Source organism: Stegostoma tigrinum, chromosome 29 (genome assembly GCF_030684315.1).
Source record: "Stegostoma tigrinum isolate sSteTig4 chromosome 29, sSteTig4.hap1, whole genome shotgun sequence".
In the NCBI taxonomy this organism is placed as follows: Eukaryota; Metazoa; Chordata; class Chondrichthyes; order Orectolobiformes; family Stegostomatidae; genus Stegostoma; species Stegostoma tigrinum.
In genome coordinates this window covers 28,183,537-28,202,280 of record NC_081382.1, presented here as the reverse complement: position 1 = coordinate 28,202,280, position 18,744 = coordinate 28,183,537, and the positions used below count along the sequence as shown (strand labels likewise).

General features: G+C 37.8%; 1 protein-coding gene across 4 annotated transcripts in view; it reads right to left on the bottom strand.

Moving 5' to 3' along the window:
* Positions 1–1,441: 1,441 nt before the first annotated feature.
* Positions 1,442–18,744, bottom strand: part of mvb12ba (multivesicular body subunit 12Ba) — a 176,062-nt gene continuing 158,759 nt past the window's right edge. For all 4 annotated transcript variants that reach the window (XM_048559146.2, XM_048559144.2, XM_048559145.2 and 1 more), the window contains one exon: positions 1,442–3,900. In XM_048559146.2, coding sequence (XP_048415103.2) covers positions 3,814–3,900 — 87 coding nt within the window. In that variant the 3' untranslated portion in view covers positions 1,442–3,813. The remainder of the gene's footprint in view (positions 3,901–18,744) is intronic.

Below are 18,744 nucleotides of genomic sequence, written 5' to 3'. Positions count from 1 at the left end.
GCAACAGAACCTCTTTTTCAAAGACTGGCCTTCACAACCAATCAGCAAATGTGCGCTAAGTGACAATACTGCACCTAAGTAAATTGTTTGCTGCATTTTCATTGTTGTTCGCAGATGAGGAATGCCCCTAAGCCCACAATGTGTGAGTGAACAGGACAAAAACAAAGCTATCTTTTAACCAGAGATTGGAGGACTGGTAAGTAAGAAAGGGCTGGTAAGAACTGGAAATCAAAGGGGGCTGAATTCACTGTCAGTCAATCAGGAAAAGCAAACGATAGATGGAAAGAAGGACTGGATTGAAGGGAAAAAAATACCATAAGGAAAAGCAGGAGAAGACATTTTAATTTAAAATGTAACCTTTTTAAAACTTGAAAAAATAAGTTAAAACTTGTAATGGTTCAAGAGAAACAGCTTTCCTCTATTCTGCACATAATCATGATTATTGAGCCTTGCTTGCTCATTAGAACATAATAAAAGGATTATTCTCAGGCAAAAGAATCTGCAGCTGTATATACATGACAAGAAATTAGAAATGTGGCACCTTTTGGTCCAGTCTCTTTTCGGATACTGACATATGTGCGGTTTGTCAATCTGATTAGATATCTTTTCTGTAGCTTGCAAAGCATAACAGTTATTAAAATACAACCTTGAAAAATATTGTCACATTGTTTTAATCAGAACGTAGTCAGACCACATCCTCAGCACCAAGTCAAATAGTTGAAAGTTCAATCCCCACTCTGGAATTTGAAAACAGATTAGACTGACACCGCAACACACGGCTAAGGAGCGCTATATCATTGAGAGCATCATACTTCATTTGAGAAAATTCTGTGAAGGAGATTTGAAAGGAACCTAAGGGGCAACTTCTTCACATAGAGGGTGGTGCATATATGGAATGAACTATCAGATGAAGTGTTGGAGGCTGATACAATTACAACATTTAAAAGGCATCTGGATGGGTATATGCACAGAAACAGCTTAGAGGGATATGGGCCAAATGCTGGCAAGTGGGATTAGATTTATTTAGGATATCTATTTGGAATGGACAAGTTGGACTGAAGGGTCTGTTCCTGTGCTGTACATCTATACAACATTTCAGAGGGAGTACGCTTTCTCTTTAAGCCAACATCTTTCTGTGATGGGATAGTGTAGGGGGAGGGGCTTAGATTAGTTTCACAGGTCGGCACAACATCGAGGACCGAAGGGCCTGTTCTGCGCTGTATTCTATGTTCTATGTCTACAGAGACAATCCAATTAGCCAGTTGTTTTTCTTACATGGTTTGTGGGAGAGTGCACAAATTGTTTTTAGCTATAATACAGTAAGTCAGGAGAAATTCTTCACTGTTGAGTGCTTTAGGATGTTGACGATGCAAAAGATGCTACATGAATGCAATTATTTGTGTTTCTAACATTGCAACATGAGAGTGCGTTCATAAAAGCAGCCAGTTAAAACAGATATTTTATTTAACTTGTCACATTATTAATACAGACTCAATAAACCAAATCGCAAACCTCCCTTTGTAACTACAGGAAACAAATCTACAATAAATACAGGAAGATTTTATTTCTGAACCCTTTTAAGAACAGTGGGTTAAATCTCCAACACAATTAAAAATAAAATTGAACTATTACAATTGTATGGCTGGGGAAAGTTAAATATTTTTCAACATTTTAAAGATAATAGCATTTGGGCAGAAGTTCCACAAATTTTATGCACAATATTATCATGATTTAATTATTCACAGTAAATTGTAAATGAATGAGTTGAAATGGTTAGTCATACTGTGAATGCTCTATGCTCTGCTCTGCAAAAACCGTTCATCACTTAATAGCAGGGTGCCTTTGTATCATCGAAGTTCACAGAGCTCCACCAGACATTTAGATGCAGCTAATATTCATACATAAATGATAAATGCCTAGTTTCTTTAGAAATGATAATGGGATGCTTTACATTATTTGTACAGAACAGACAGAAAATATAATTATGCTTTCTTGAATTAAATGCTTAAGCACACTATACATGCAGCATTGAAAATCAGTTATTCAATATCTGAAGCATTTCGTTCATTCCAAATAGTGTCAATGGATCAGAACACTTGTTTCACATGACAATCTGAGGTGCTATGTTAAACAGAAATTTGTAATTCTAAACACTGGCATTATTAATCTGATCACCCATGCCCTCCATATTAGGTAGAATTTGTTTTGCACTGGAAATGAGAAAAAGATTAAAATGAAAAAAAAAATACATGACTGCTTTACGTACAGTATGTAAACCTGTTAGCATACGTAGTTTTTGTTGAGCAGCTGCCATTGATTAAAAGCACTACATCCTTCTATCCACTGAAAATACTGTTTTGAATGTTGATTTCTCTTAGTGTGGATCACAACACCTAAAAGGAGGTTGTAACACTTGGGTTATTGAGGTAAGGCTGGTAAATTAATAGTAGTGTTTAAAGAAAAGCTGCTACTTAACAAAATTGTTAGTGTTACACAACTACCATGTTTCATAGCATTAATTTAGAATCACAAGCATGTTTAAAAACCATACAAAAGACTTTCAGATTGCAAGGGTGTACATTTAAAAAAGAGCCCAAACATTAAAAAAATGCAGTGCAAAGCAAATCAGTGCATTTTGACAAAGCTACACTTTCACTTAGATTATAACCACAGAATCATACCTTATGCAACTGTAGAAAAAACTGCAGTAACAAATATTGCATTAGAATAGCACAAATGTCCTTTGTTAATAAAGGAACCAATAAGGAAGGCCTGTTTTAACTTTTGTTCATTCACTGTGATATAACAAATACTGTTTTCCATAAACAACAGCTTTAAAGAATAGCAAGATATTTTATAGACTGGAAAGCTTTGCTGTAGAAAATCCGAGAATTCCCACAAAAACATTTCATGATTATGTTAAGCAAAATTGGAAAGACAGGGTGCATGTAATCGAGATGAATACCAAAAACCAACTTAATTTTTGTAGAATTCTGAGTATAGCTTCTAAATTTGATATATTCCAAGAGAAAACAGATAACTATGCTATCTTCTGTGACAGAAATAAGAGAAAACAACCACGGACTATAGGGACAGTCTACATAGAAGTAGAATATCTGTGCAGAAACATAACTTAGTAAATCTTAAGATTTCCAGAAGCTATGGTAGAAACTAGCACCCAATTCTCTGATCTGAATAAAAAATAAGTTATTCTGACTTTGCCAAATTTGATCTTAACTATTGCTAAATTCCTCTTCATACTATCAAAATTTGACTTGTTAGAAGCAGGAAATAAAACTAAAACATCAGCTAAACATGATATTTCAAAACTTTATTTCCTTAACTTAAAATTACATCTAGTCTCATAGTGAAACAAATGGCTAAATGTCTATTAAATGAAATGATGCATAGTTTGTGAAAACGGCTATCACCAGTAGCATTTCTGAAGTGTGCAAAATTAGTTTGACAAAAAATATGGAGAAACAGAAATAAGCTATGGCTCAAGAAAGCAAAAAACATCCAGCCTTTGTTTAATAATTATTAAAACGATTAACCTTATTCAAGGCCAGAAGATTTGCAAATAAAGGTCACATTAAAAATTGTATTTACAAAACTCCATGTACAAAATGATTTTACCCAATGTTAAGTTGTAGGTAGACTGCTGGTAATTAGAAATACTGTCCTTTCCATTAGTATGAGAATACCATTTCAGTAGAAGTTAAAGGAAGCAAAGTATCCAACATTGCTTCGCATGGTGGCTGTTCCAGTAGACATCTGTCCCTTAGTTAACAACATCTCCATTAAGGTTCATCTTCAGGATAATGGTGATTGTTGACATTTAGTGGGACTTGGTGGAAGACGAGCTGCAGCACTCTGTTCTGTTCTAAAGCTGTAATCATACTGGGAAGAAAATAAAAGTAATGAAATAAATTTTTGAAAATTTCAACAGGTGGATCAAATGGTAAGATGAGTATCACAAAAAATTTTGATCATAAATGATAGAGGTCAGTAAACTTAACACAGCAGGGATAATAGCGTTTTAAAATATAATAGTTCAAATGTACTGCTAAATAGAGGAATTGTATTCACAAAAAGGCTATAGGTACTAGGATTGCTTACATGGAACTTAGTACTTTTAATGGCATTACCGTCAACCCTAATTAACCAGAATATTTACAAAACGTAACATTTCCTAGACAGTGGTAAATATATATAACGACAAACACTGGGAGACAACACATGCAGATAAAGTAAGTTGCAAGACAAGAAAAGTCGCTATTGTCATACTGGACCACAGGGCTGCTCTCTCAAACAGAAAAAGAGACAGAGATTAACTGGTTGTGGTTTAACAGGAGGGTCACCATGCCTCAGGCGAGGGGAGAGATTGAGAAGGTAAATCTTTCATGGCAACATCAGCCAGTGTGGGAATTGAACCTACGCTGTTGGCACCACTTTGCATTGCAAACCAGCCAATTAAGATGATGCAACTGATGCACACTAATTTGTCTGAAGTTTAGCTCTGTATTCTTGCAGCACAAGTTGATGTGGAAAAGGACATTAGTAAAGATGAAAGACTTTCCTTCCATGGTTGGGAAAGACAAAAAAAAGACAAAACAAAAGGAAAAGGCAAAGGAAATGTTTAAGCAATCATTATATTCAATTGTTTTAATTAATCCACCCTGTTTAAACCTATCTGGCTCAACATCTCAAGGCAAAACCTCAAAGAAAACTAGTTGCGGCCAAATAGGGAAATTTCTGTTGAAAGGCTTTGGCAAATGAGTATTAGCTGCCACCTGGTGGGGCACACATGAAGTACAAGCCCACTTTCAATTCCTACGATACTTAAAGGCTCACTTTCAAGAACTGGACTACAGTTGATAAAGAAATTCAGCGTTTTATGTCAGTCAAGAAAGTACAACAGTTTTATTCTAAAGTCATTTTAAGGCTTTACAGAAGTTATTTAATATTCATTACATATTAACATAATAACATTAATACTCTGGTGGAATTTTCAAATACAGAGTCGTGCAGCAGGGGTACAGGACTTTCAGTACGTTTGGTTTGTGCTGGTGCTTTTGAAGAGAAATTCTCTTTTTCTAAATGCATGCTTTTCCTTGAAGTGTTTAATTTAGTTTAGGAAAATTATATTTGAAAGGACCAGTATGACTAGTATAGATTTAGAGTAGTTTTTGTCAGTACAGACTTGATAGGCTGAACAAACTCATCTGTACTATACAATTCTGTGATCAGCAGCCTATGCATTTCAAATCCTAGCCACTAAAGCATATTTTCTTCATACCACCTCTGGCTATTTTGTCACTCACCTTAAATCTGTACTCTCTAGTCATCTTTGCAACAACAAAATAAATTTCAGCTCTCTAAACCTTTGAAGATTTTAACACACACCTATTAGGCTTTAGGCTTCTCTTCCAAAAGTCCAGTTGATCCATCTAACTATAATTATAACTCTGTAACATCTCTGGACTCACTCCAAAGCCCTCACGTTCTCTCAAAAGGACTGGCATTTGGGACACGATACTTTGGCTAAGGTCAAATTCCTTTTTTCTGAACAGCAGTTAGCATCCTGTGAAATTCACACCTTAAAGAGCACAGCTGCCCCTGTATCTTACAACTGCTCTGATAACTATCTTTGAAGATTTGTACATAAAACACTCATTGCTTGTATTCTGACTCTCTTTCCTCATTTTAAAACTGTACCATCTAACTTGCAGTACCTCTGTTCATCATTCCTTCCAAAATGGAGGATGTCACGGTGTCCTGCATTAAATTTAACACATGAAATACAAGTTTAGGACAGAAGTTGGCCACCTTCTCTCTTCAGCCTGCTCTGCCAATCAATAAGATCATGACTGATCCAATCACTCCACATTCATGCCCAGACCCGATAATATTTCACACCCTTGGTTACATCAATACTCTAATTACACCTGCCTTGAAAATGCTCAGGCTCTTTCCAAAACCTTTTAAGGAAGTGTGTTCCAAAGACTCATGGTCTTCAGAAAAGATCTCAACATCTGGCTTAAATAACCCATAGTTCAAGATTCTCTCACAAGAATAAGCATCCTAACTTCAGTCAGTGCAAACCTAGCCTGTCCAAAAGAGTCAACCTGCCATTTCAGTGATTAATCTAGTAAAACATCTTCGAACTTCCAATGCATTTGTCCTTCCTAAAATAAGATGACCAACACAGTACACAGTATTTCAGATGTGGTCTAAAGCCCTGTACGACAAACGTAAAATCCAATTAACTTATTCAATTATTTTTGCAGAAATCATTTCATTTGATTTCCTAATCACTTGCTGTACCTGTATACCAACCTATATGATTGGTTTACCATTTAGACCTTATGATTTTTTAAAAAATTTATCCTGTCAAAATAATTTCAAATCTTCCTGAATTATACTCTGTTTGCTAGACCTTTATCTGTATTGCATTGTCGCCTCTGTATTTCCTCGACACTATTTAATTTTCTACTTCTGTGCAATCAGAAAATTTTAACAACCATACCTTCCTTCATCCAGACATTTATATGAACTTAAGAACTCAGTCTTGATTCCTGGAGAACACCACCTCCTAATCAGAAAATTAACTATTTCTGCCCACTCTGTTTCCTGTTAGCCAGCCAATCCTGTAGCCATTCCAATATATCCCTACATTTTGAATTTTATTTTCACCAAATCTTTGATGAGCACCTTATCAAATGCCTTCTGAAATCTAAGCTTAGTGCATTCAAGTATTCTTTTTTGATGGGCAGCGCAAGTTACTTCCTTGAAGAATACTCAAATTGGTTGAACATGACTTCGCTTTCACAAAACCAAGTTGACTCTGACTGATTACCTTGAAATTTAAGTGCTCTGCTATAATTCCTTTAATTACAGCTTCTGAAGTTTCTAATTTTAATTTGCAACTGCCCTCTGAGGCAATCTGTTTGCATGCTTGAAATCTATTAGCATCTTTCTCATTGTTTCATACAACAACCAAGTTTCAAGTCACCTGTACATTCAAAACTGTGCCCTGCCATGTGTCCCCAAATCCAAAACATTAACATTAAGAACGAACAGCGGTAGTTCTCGCACTGAACCTTGGGAAAAATCAACATATACCTCCGTCCAAGCCTAAATAGTAGCCCTTCGCCGTACTAGTTTATCTGACTTGGTCAATTCAGTATCCATGCTGCTCCATCCCACAGGCTTCAATCTGACTGACAAGCCTAATGTGGTTATTTATTGTTGGCATGTTTAAAGTCCATGTACAACAGCAAAAGTCCTCATTCATCCTCTCTAGCATTTTACCAAGAAGCACAATCAAACCATAACAAAGCTGGCTCTATGCTTTCTAATTGGCTTTGATTAATGATGCTAAAATCCCAGGTGTTAAACTGACTGATTTACAATGGCCAGTCGTATACTTTGCCCTGTTTTGAAAGAGTTTAACGAGTAGAGTCCTCTTCCACCAACTGCATATCTCACAAGGACTGGAAGACTGTAGCCAAACCCTCTACAATTTCCACCCTTACTCCTGCCAGCAACGCTGTCACGTTACTGAGACAAAGGGACATATCCATTTTAAGTACCGTCAGCCTTTCTAGTATCTCCTATGTACAATGTAATACATTCACCAGAGTTTTTAAAAAAATTAAGAAAACCTTTGCTAATGCATTCTTGCCAGCAAAGAATTTCTAATCTCATTAAATAGCATTCTATCATTTCTTTACTACTAGAAATGTATTTTTTTTTAAATGTCAGAAAGATAAAGCACATCAACAGACATGAAAATGAACATTTCACAAATAACATTCTAAAATGTGGTGTTGCTTTTATTTGCAAATAAAGAATGAATCCCAAAGTTCTGAATTGTGAAGAATATGTAGTTACAATGCGGTTATTGACTTCCTTGCCAAGCTGTCAACTATTGCACCAACAACCCGAGCTACAAATCTTCTCAAAAACCATGCAGTTACAACATTACATATTTTGTAAAGAAAGCTCCTCAGTCTTCTAATGGACACAAAAATAAACTGACAAAAATGGCTACCAGAAGTCACACAATGACACTTGTGGACTCAACCGGAATTGCGACCAGACGATATTCGTCAACAAATAAAAATCACAACAGACTCTTTGAAATCAAATGAACATCTCCAGGAGAAAATGAAGCCTGACTCCAAGAGGTATAAACAGCTCTCATTTTACAAATAACCTGACAGGCAGAGTTATCTAAGCTACCTTGATTGAAAACAACTATCTTAGACCTATGCGAACCCAATACCTATTATGGAAGCATGACTCATTAGTTTTGGGGTAATAGTTGTTTTAGTTTTGATTTGTATATATCTGGCTATGAACAACTATCTTGATCATAGATCTTGACAGAAACATCTTTGGGCAGTCACTAATTCTTAACAGAGCAAGAGGAGGACATTCAGAACTACTGAAATGAACCAGGTTACCTAAAGTTGCAAGCTGAAATGCCATAAATCTGATACAATGAAGTCTTCACTCACTCCCAAGATCTGTTTGAACAATCTCCAACTATCTGACTCCAGAAGTCATTACAACTGCTGAATTTGACTTCAAATTTTTGATCCCTTTGTTTCAGGAAGCAAGTTTTCAAGCAAACAAGACTTGCAATGATAGTAGCGACTGATGTCATTTCCAACTTGCGCAACTTTTATCCTTACTAACATCTTTATATCTATATTTTAACAAATAACTATTACCCTTTCCTTCTGTAACACATAATAAACTAATCTTTTATCTTTCTGAAAGCATAAACTTGTGCAGCTGCTTTGTAAAACAATTAAACACTTTCAGACTAAAAGGGAGCTATATACAACTTTCATATAAAAGCTGTTGATCCATGGGCTATTCTGAGGACACGTCTGGTGTGGTCCTAAACTTATTTTAGTATTAAATAAATTTAATTTTTCTTCAAATACTTGAATCTCTTGCAAAATACAGGACCTTGTGAATTTTTTTTAAGAAAACGTGGGATTTAAACGGCTGATGACTGGATGCCCAGTTCCCTACTACAGTCATCTCTTCTGAGGCCCATTTCTTAAGATGGTATCAGGTACCTAATTAGAACTAGGTATCAGGTGCCTAATTAGAACTGCCTAAAATCCCAAATGATTTAGATATAAATGAAGAATTCTCCAGTATAAATATTTTGGTTATATGTGCAGGTTTCCTGTAGTCTTTAACTAATTAAATAGCACAATGAGCTTTAGGATGATCAATTCAGTAAACGTAATGTAGCAAGTAGCCATTTCAAATTGAGGGGCCTAGCATGGGAAAACATCATTCATACATTGTGCTCTCACTAGCCGAACCAGAGCTATCTGCTCATATCATATTCCTCTGCTTTTTGTTCTACGCTAAAAAATTCTTTCGTATGTTACTAGTTCAATACTTTCTGAAATGATGTTGCAGTTTCTGCCTGAGATAAAGAATTCACCATTTAAAATATGGAGTAAAAACTTTCAAATAGCAATCACAAACTTAAACAATTTTTCACTAATTCAGTCAGAACAATCTTCCACTATTTTACTTTCTCAACGTCTCCATCAGATCATCTTTCACTATTTCTGTCTTAACCAGAAAAATGCATTTTAAATTTTTTTTCATAAATTATGAATCATTTTCTTCACAGCTGTCAACCTGTAACAGGATGTCCAAAACTTTTGTGTATGCAATCTTGTACAAACTCAATATCACCATCTCGCTTTCGTCTTATGTACCAATATACAAGCCAAAACTGCCTTTGGACGAGTACACATGTTTCTCCTGTTTTATATTGAGCATAGATGCTTCTAATCTTTATCAAAATCATCTTGTTGTGCAAGATGGATACCCCTCAAATGTCCTTTACTGCCAAAAATTTGTACGTTGCATTTCTCTGTAATAAAGTGCACTGGAAGTCCACTTACCCAGTCTTCTAATAAGTCCATCTTCTGGCAGTATCTTTCTCCTAAAAGCTCCCATGTCTCAAACGTTATAACAATTCTATTTGCTTCTGTCCATCTTAAAGTCACTTCATTCAAGTGAAAATAGAATTAATTTGATCCCTAGAAAGCACCACTGCCCTATGCCCAATTCCCACACAGTGTCCAATGGCAGGCCTCCACTCAAGAAGTGAATTTTATTTGAACATAAAGAAAGATGACAAAAACTGTAGTCACTACACAAGAGTTTATTGTATATTTGTGTGCATGAACTAATAATATTTTACATTCGTTTGAAAAGCAAAACATTCACCATTTAAATGAATGGAAGAGTGGGAAGGCTAAGAAAACTTATGCACAAGTTTAAACAAATGTAGGTCAAGGTCATGAATTTACTGATATTGCAGCACCCCACCACAGGAATGGTTTGATAACTACTTTAAATATTGAAGTTATCATTTTAAGTCACAACTGATTCCATTTCTGTCCCATCTCAAGGTAATGCTTGGTGAATATTCTCCAATGAGTTAGAAGGAATAAAGACAGAATTGCTAAATGAGAATTATAATGATAATGGCCTGAAAACATCACTAAATTCTTGTAATAAAAATGACAGACCTATTTCTTTGGAATGCACTGATGTAATGTACATAACGTCTTTCTCTATAGTGCTCAAGAGCAATTAGCAGGATCTTCAACATGAAAGCGTTTAAATTAAATGGCAGCAATATTTGAAAGCAAATGTTATTTGTGATGGACAATTTTCAGAAACTGGTCAAACACTGCCTCCCAGCATTCACAGGACATGGAAAACCCAACATGCACAGACAGAATGACTTCTTCAATTACTAAGGTAGCAGACCATGCAATCTCAAGGTTGCAACGACTTCAGTTCCATCAAGTCAATTTATACACAAGTCAGAACACAAAGTATTATACTGTAAAGCATCTGCTCATAAGTGCTGGAAATGTTCCTATCCCATATGGGTTTGCTTTCGTAAGTATGAGTGTTTGTAACTTGGCCATTCATAAACTGGGGTCTCTGTATGTGTCTACAAACTAAAGAACTCTAAAGACACCTACAGATTTGGAGTCTCTATGTCTGAATGCACCCCACATTTCTTTACAAATTTTAATTTCAAAGAAACCTTTTTGATTAAAGCAAAACTAACATGATAAACCCAGAATCTTCCTCTATCCACACTGCTTTCAAATGTTAATGATTCTTCATGAAACTGTTAAATAGATAAAATGACAGATTTGGTTTGGGGCTTTTCGCAATAATCATTGTCATGGATGTGATGTTTATTTTAAACAAAATGGGTTAGTCAGTGTAATGGAAGCAGCCAGGGTGAAAAAGGAACAGCCAACTGCATTGCAGGTCTCAAGAGACTTGAGTGTGTAATAACAATTTAAGGAAAAGACCAAAGTACTGACATTTGTTAGTTCATTTCTAAGTGCATGCTGATTCAACTTAAAAGGGGAACTGATAGACTGATTGTAAATGTATCTTTACAACAAAACGTTAAAAGTATTGAGACATAACAATTTTCCCCATGTGATAGGTTCACCTGGTTACAAGCAGGCAGGATGATACTTTGAATCGGAAAAAAAGTATTTATTCAAGGACAATTAGACATCATTCAACAATACTCTTCCGTACTCAATACTGCCATTCCACTTCTGAAAGGCACTATATCGTATGTAGACCTACTTGACAATGATATTGCAAATCTACACATTCTCATCTTCCACCATTACCTATGCAGACTCCCGTCCATTTTCATCTCATCATGCAATCCTGGCCCACTCCTGACCATCTATTCACTCTACTCCATTTAATATCTACTTTTCCCTCCAGTGTCCAATGTCTTGGACAGACATTTTCTACATCTACTGCTGTAAGCAATCCGGAAGACTGTTTCAGAAGGCTTGGGAAAGATCATGTTTGCGAAGTGCATCCTGACAAACAGATGAATAAGGAAGATATCCATAAAGTATAGGCAATTACAGAAAGTGTTCTGAACAAAACGAACCTTCATATCAACCTCCTTGGTATAAACTGGTGATAAAATATATGCCATAGTCAAAAGTGAAATCAATCTTAATGGAAAGATTACAAATGGGTATCTGCCAAGTTTTTTCATTGCAAGATTCACCAAAAAGTTCAACAACCAAGTTCAAATAACCTCTTACATTCAAACACCAGCAAGTGGGCAAGAACACGGTGATAGTGTACTGAGAGTACAATGACCTGAGCCAGTCATCAAACTCTAAGTAAGGACATAGAGAAGAGTTACCAATCTTTCCTTTCTCTGCAGATTATCTATTGTGCTGAAGACATCAAACCTGACTTGAACAAATCGATCAATCTGTAATGTGGAGGGGGGAAATAGCTCAAGCTGAACAGATGATGGAGACAGAACTGGAAGGAAATTTGTAAACAGAAATGCGTTACACCTTGCATAATATGACTTCTGAAATACATTTTGACTAACAACACACTGTTTTCAAAGCATGAGAAGGAACATAACATGTAGGGCAAGAGCACAGTGCTTTCAAGCTTTTATCAAGAATCACGATTCAGTATAATGCCCCAAGTTGTTATTGGTCTGGCATAAAATAGTCAGTCAGTTAAGCCTTGGTACTAATTTCCTTTGGTCCTTCACTAAAACACAGCTCCTGTAGAATACCTGTAACATTTTGCAAAATGATTAAACGCTCCCAGGAAACATGCACTCTAACAGACAGGCTGCAGTGTGCAGATGCTAAATAATAACTTACCTCCGCTTCATGGACAGAATTTTGACACTAAATAATACAAGTGACTCAAACATCTCACAGTAATGGATGTGAAGCTCAGCAAGGCAGGAGTAGTGGTAATATCACTGGCTTCGTAATCTAAAACCTCACCTAAAGTTCTGGGGACACGGGTTCAAATCTTACAATGGCAGATGGTGAAATCTGAATTCAACAAAAATCTGGAATTAAAAGCTCTCTTACTGGAAACCATGTTGATTTTACTTTTAAAAAACCATCTGGTTCACTTACGTCCTTCAGGTAAGGAAATCTGCCATCCTCACCCATTCTGACCTATAAGCAATTTCAGATCCATAGCACCATGTTAGACTGTTAATGGGGATGAGGAACGAATACTAGCCTAGCCAGCAAAGCATCTGTCCCACGAATGAAGAAAAGAACATCCTCATCCTCACTGATGGGGATTCCCAGAAAGTTTTTGGAATAAACGAAGCAGAAGCCTGTGTGAATATCCTTAGACAGAAGTGCTGAGTGGAAAGCATTCCCCTAAAGTCCCCATCACTGCAGATGCCAGACTTCAGCCAATTTGATTCACTCAATGTGTTACGTAGAATGGCCAGTAGCCTGGATATAGCAAAGGCTGTTGGCTCTGAAAACATTCTGGCTTTAGTCAGATTACGGCTCCAGATGTAGTAGCATTTTGACCAGGTTATTCCAGTGCAGCTACAACATTGACGCACAGGTGAATATGGAATATTGCCAAAGTAGGCCCCGTGTACAAAACGTAGGATAAATTTAGTTCAGTCAAGCACAATCCTAATCATTGGCAAACCACAGAAGGTGAAGGTACTAAAATATTTTGCGACTGTGGGGAAGGACTTGGAAGTGAAAGAACTTGAGGAAATAAGTAGTGATATCTTGAAAAGAGTTCTATTACTGAACAGGAGGTCTTAAAATGCATAAAGGCAGATTAGGTGTTTCCCAGAACTTTGTGGGAAGCTAGGAGAGAGATTGCTGGACCCCTTGCTGAGATATGTGTATCATCATGAGCCATTGGCGAGGTGTTGAAAGATTACAGGTTGTCTAATGTAGTGCCATTATTTAATACTGTTGTAAGGTAACTATAGACCGGTGAGCCTGATGACTGTGATGGGTAAGTTACTGAAGGGGACTCTAAGGGACAGGACTTACATGCATTTGGAAAGGCAAGGACTGATTAGGGATAGTCAGCATGGCTTTGATTGAGTTTTGGAAGGAGGTGACAAAGACGATTGACGAAGGCAGAGGGGTAGATGTTGTCTATAAGGACTTCAGCGAAGTGTTCAACAAGGTTCTGCTTTTTAGACTGGTTGGTAAGGTTAGATCACATGGGATCGAGGGGGAAAAATGGCCAAGTGGACACAATATTGACTTGAAGGTAGAAGACAGAGTGGTGGTGGAGGGCTGTTTTTCGGACTAGAGGCCACAAGGATCAGTGCTGGGTTCGTTGCTTGTCGTCATTTATATAAATGATTTGGATGTGAATTACACAGGGTATGATTAGTAAGGCTACGGATGACATCAAACTGGTGGTGCAGTGGGTAGTGAGGAGATTATCTCAGAGGATAATAGGGCCTTGATCAGATAGAGTTTAATTTAGGTAAATGTGTTGCACCTGGTAAGGCAAATCAGCGAAGGACTTAGACAGTTAATGGTAGGACCCTGGGGAGTGTAGCTGAACAAAGACTCCTAGGGGTGCAAGCGTATCGTTCTTTAAAAATGATAGACAGGGTGATGAAGAACGCGTTTGACAAGCTTGCCTTCGATGATCATAACACTGAGTACAGGAGTTGGGAGGTCATGTTATGGCTGTACAGGACATTGGTGAGGTCACTTTTGGAATACTTGGTACAATTCTAGTCGCTATTCTGTAGGAAAGTATATTGTTAAACACGAAAGGTTGCAGAAAAGATTTACAAGGATGTTGCCTGTACTGGAGGGTTTGAGCAACAGACCGAAATGGAGTAGGCTGGGGCTTTTTTTCCTGAAGAGTCATGAGGGATGACCTTACAGAGGTTTATAAAATCATGAGGGGCATGGATAGGGTGAATAGCCAAGGTCTTTTTCCTAGGGTGGGAAAGTCTAAAACTAAAGGACATAGGCTTAAGATGAGAGGGGAAAGATTTAAAAAGGACCTGAGGGGTAAATTCTTCCACAAAGAGGGTGATGTGTGTATGTAACGAGTTGCCAGAGGAAATGGTGGAGGCAGGTACAATTACAACATTTAAAAGGCACCTGGATGGGTGTGTGAACAGGAAGGGTTTTAGAGAAATATGGGCCAAATGCTGGCATACAGGACTTGATCAGATTGGGGTGTCTGGTTGGCACAGATGAGTTGGACCTAAGACCTTATTTTCATGCTGAATGACTCTAATGAAAGTGGCAACTGCATGGCAATAACTTGCTTAATGATGTGAGTTGGGATTCCAACTGGTCTAGTCAGCTTAAACCTTGCTCCAAATATTAAGAGGCAGCAAAATTCGAGAGGTGAGGCAAGAGTGACCATGCTTGACAATCAAGGCAGTACCTGACCTCATGTGATATCAAGAAATGCTAGTAAAACTGAAACCAAAAGGGAGAAAACTTTCTACTGATTGGAGTCAGACCCAGCACAACGGAAAATGATTGCCGTTGCTGTAAGTCTCTTACGTCAATCACAGGACGTTTTCGCAACAGCTCCTCAGATTATGTCTTCAGCTACTTATCAATTATTTTCTTTCCAACGCAAGATCAAAAGTGGAGCTGCTTGCTGATGATTCTGCATTCAGTTCAATTACCTGTACATCTCCTCAGATAATAAAGCCTGCATTCAGCAAGGTTTGGACAACTTCAGTCTTCAACTCATAATTGGCAGCTAATATATATGCCACCTAATTGCCAGGTAATAACCATCTCCAATAAGATAACCTACTCATGCCCTTGATGCATAACCATTGCTAAATCCTCATCAATGGATGTTGATCAGATATTTAATTGTGCAGCTATATAAAAATGGTGGATATACATCAGGCCAATATTATAGCATTCTCTCGCAAAAATATCAACTCCTGACTTTTCAAATCCTATCTACCATTTGCAAGCACATCTCAAAAGTGTGACGGAAAACTGTCAATTTGGCTGAATGAGTACAGATCCAAGAACACTCAAGTATCAAAATACCATGCCGGGGAAAAAAGGATCCCACTTCATTGGCATCTCAGCCAAGCGGAGGCTTGGGGACCGCTTTGCAGAACACCTCCGCTCAGTTCGCAACAAACAACTGCACCTCCCAGTCGCAAACCATTTCCACTCCCCCTCCCATTCTCTTGATGACATGTCCATCATGGGCCTCCTGCACTGCCACAATGATGCCACCCGAAGGTTGCAGGAACAGCAACTCATATTCCGCCTGGGAACCCTGCAGCCATATGGTATCAATGTGGACTTCACCAGTTTCAAAATCTCCCCTTCCCCCACTGCATCCCTAAACCAGCCCAGTTCATCCCCTCCCCCCACTGCACCACACAACCAGCCCAGCTCTTCCCCCCCACCCACTGCATCCCAAAACCAGTCCAACCTGTCTCTGCCTCCCTAACCGGTTCTTCCTCTCACCCATCCCTTCCTCCCACCCCAAGCCGCACCCCCAGCTACCTACTAACCTCATCCCACCTCCTTGACCTGTCCGTCTTCCCTGGACTGACCTATCCCCTCCCTACCTCCCCACCCACACCTTCTCCACCTATCTTCTTTACTCTCCATCTTCGGTCCGCCTCCCCCTCTCTCCCTATTTATTCCAGTTCCCTCCCCCCATCCCCCTCTCTGATGAAGGGTCTAGGCCCGAAACGTCAGCTTTTGTGCTCCTGAGATGCTGCTTGGCCTGCTGTGTTCATCCAGCCTCACATTTTATTATCTTAGATTTTTTTATGCTACATTTTAACTCTGCCGTCTGACCAGGGGATTAACTAGGTGACAGGGTACCTGCACATTTCTGCTCCACCCTGTTCTAACCTCTGAGTTTTCACATTAACAGGTCCAGATCCCATCACATAATTCAGATTCTGACATTAGTTAATTCTGAAATGAGCACAGTTCCAGCAAATTACGGCGGCACATAAAATGTGGTCAGAAGTGACCCAGATTTGCTCATTCATTTAAGTATTCTGGTGGGTGAGGAGAACCCCAAGAGCTCCTCCCGATCGTACAAGATCTCCTCCAGAGGGTCCTTTGTAACACTCTTAGCCAGCTTTGAGCAGGAGTCAGTGTGGGGCATTTAATCAAAGCCCTGGAGTGCAAGAGCCTGGGTCTCATGCTTGTACAATTGTAGCCATTTTCCTCCTGCTCTGGCTCCTGCAATCCATAAAATTATGGTTTCTGCACTCAAGTGCTCTTTTGCCCTCCCAGAGTTTGTGTTCCTTGCTTTAATACTATTAAATAAAAAGCAGAGAAAAAGAGGTGTGAAGGCCAAAATGTCCACAAGACATTAGGGTGGGTGAAACAGCTTTTATCAAGTGCCTTCAGAGAAATGATGGAACAGTTGATGGGTCTAGAAAGATAATCGGGCTTGGAGGTTTGGGGCATGTTTTAAAGGTGCTTGAACATTCTCACAAATAACATCTCTGGGATTCAACTGCTGGAAGACAAGTTGCTGGAGTTTGCCTGGAAGCATAAAGTAAAAACCATTATAAAACAAATTCTATCAATGGTGAAATTGTGTGTATTATTTAATAATCAAAGATCTGAGGTGGCTCATTACAAACTTTGCTCTAATTTTCTGAATTGCATATTTTTGCTATATTTATGTCAAAGTGAAAAATAGCCCCCTAATATTTCCTGTGTGTTTATTTTTATAAAGCTATAACACAGGTCAAGGCAGATGATATAAATCATTGTCAATAACTTATAATGCAGCTTCAAGTAAAATCCAGGAAATGGCAAGGCAGACGGTGGAACATGGAGAAAATAAAACACAAACTAAATAAACAACAAGTGAAAAATTCCACCACAAACAAAAATTGCTGGTGAAATTCAGCAGGTCTGGCAGCATCTATGGGAAGAAAGCACAGTTAATGCTTTGAGTCCAGTGATTCTTCATCAGTAACCAGATTTAAAATGTTATCTCTGCTTTCTCCCCACAGATGCTGCTAGACTTGCTGCGTTTCACCAGCAATTTCTGTTTTTGTTTCAGATCTCCAGTATCCAAAGTGCTCAGTTTAGTGAAAATATTCAAAGCTGATTTTGAAAATGCAGCTGAAAATTTTAATTAATCATAAAATATTGTATTCACAATAGAAAATTTAATTTAAATATGAGCAGCTGTTTAATTTTGTCTTGGTACACTATTCAATGGCACCGCACTGACTAACAATCCTAACAATGGGAGAACTTGGACTCATTTTATAAATGCGACAAACCAGTATTATACCAGGGTTGGGCTTGAAACAAAATACGTTAAAAATGATTTGCCATCCAAAATCAGCTGGAGAAGATTACTGTTGCATTTTAATTTGCCACAAAACACTAGTTCCTGTTGTAGCTACTCAATGCCAGCTATACCATCACTAGGTATTAATGAGCTATCACTTCTGAGCTCTCTTAAGCATGTACTATCTCCAGATATCTACTGCTTTAAATAATACTTTTTGAAATATAATACTCACTGGGAATTACTTTTTTAAAAAATCTTGCCACAAAAAGTTTCAGAAGGCGGCTATTTGGCTTATCAAGTCCGTGGCAGTTAAGCATTTATCTCGTTACCAAACTTCAAATTATCAAATCGAAGGCTGCTCTCCCATCTACTCCTCATCTAAACCCAGACTATTTCACTAATTTTTGCTTTTGTGTTATTATTTCTCTTTCTTTCTATTGTGGTTGACACAAACACTTTCATGAGATGATTAAAATGATTGTACATCATTATTTTAGGTTTCTTTGGTAACTTAATGAATAGCAAATGTCTCAAGTCACTGGAAATGTATTCTTTGGTAATCAAATTTCTGTTATC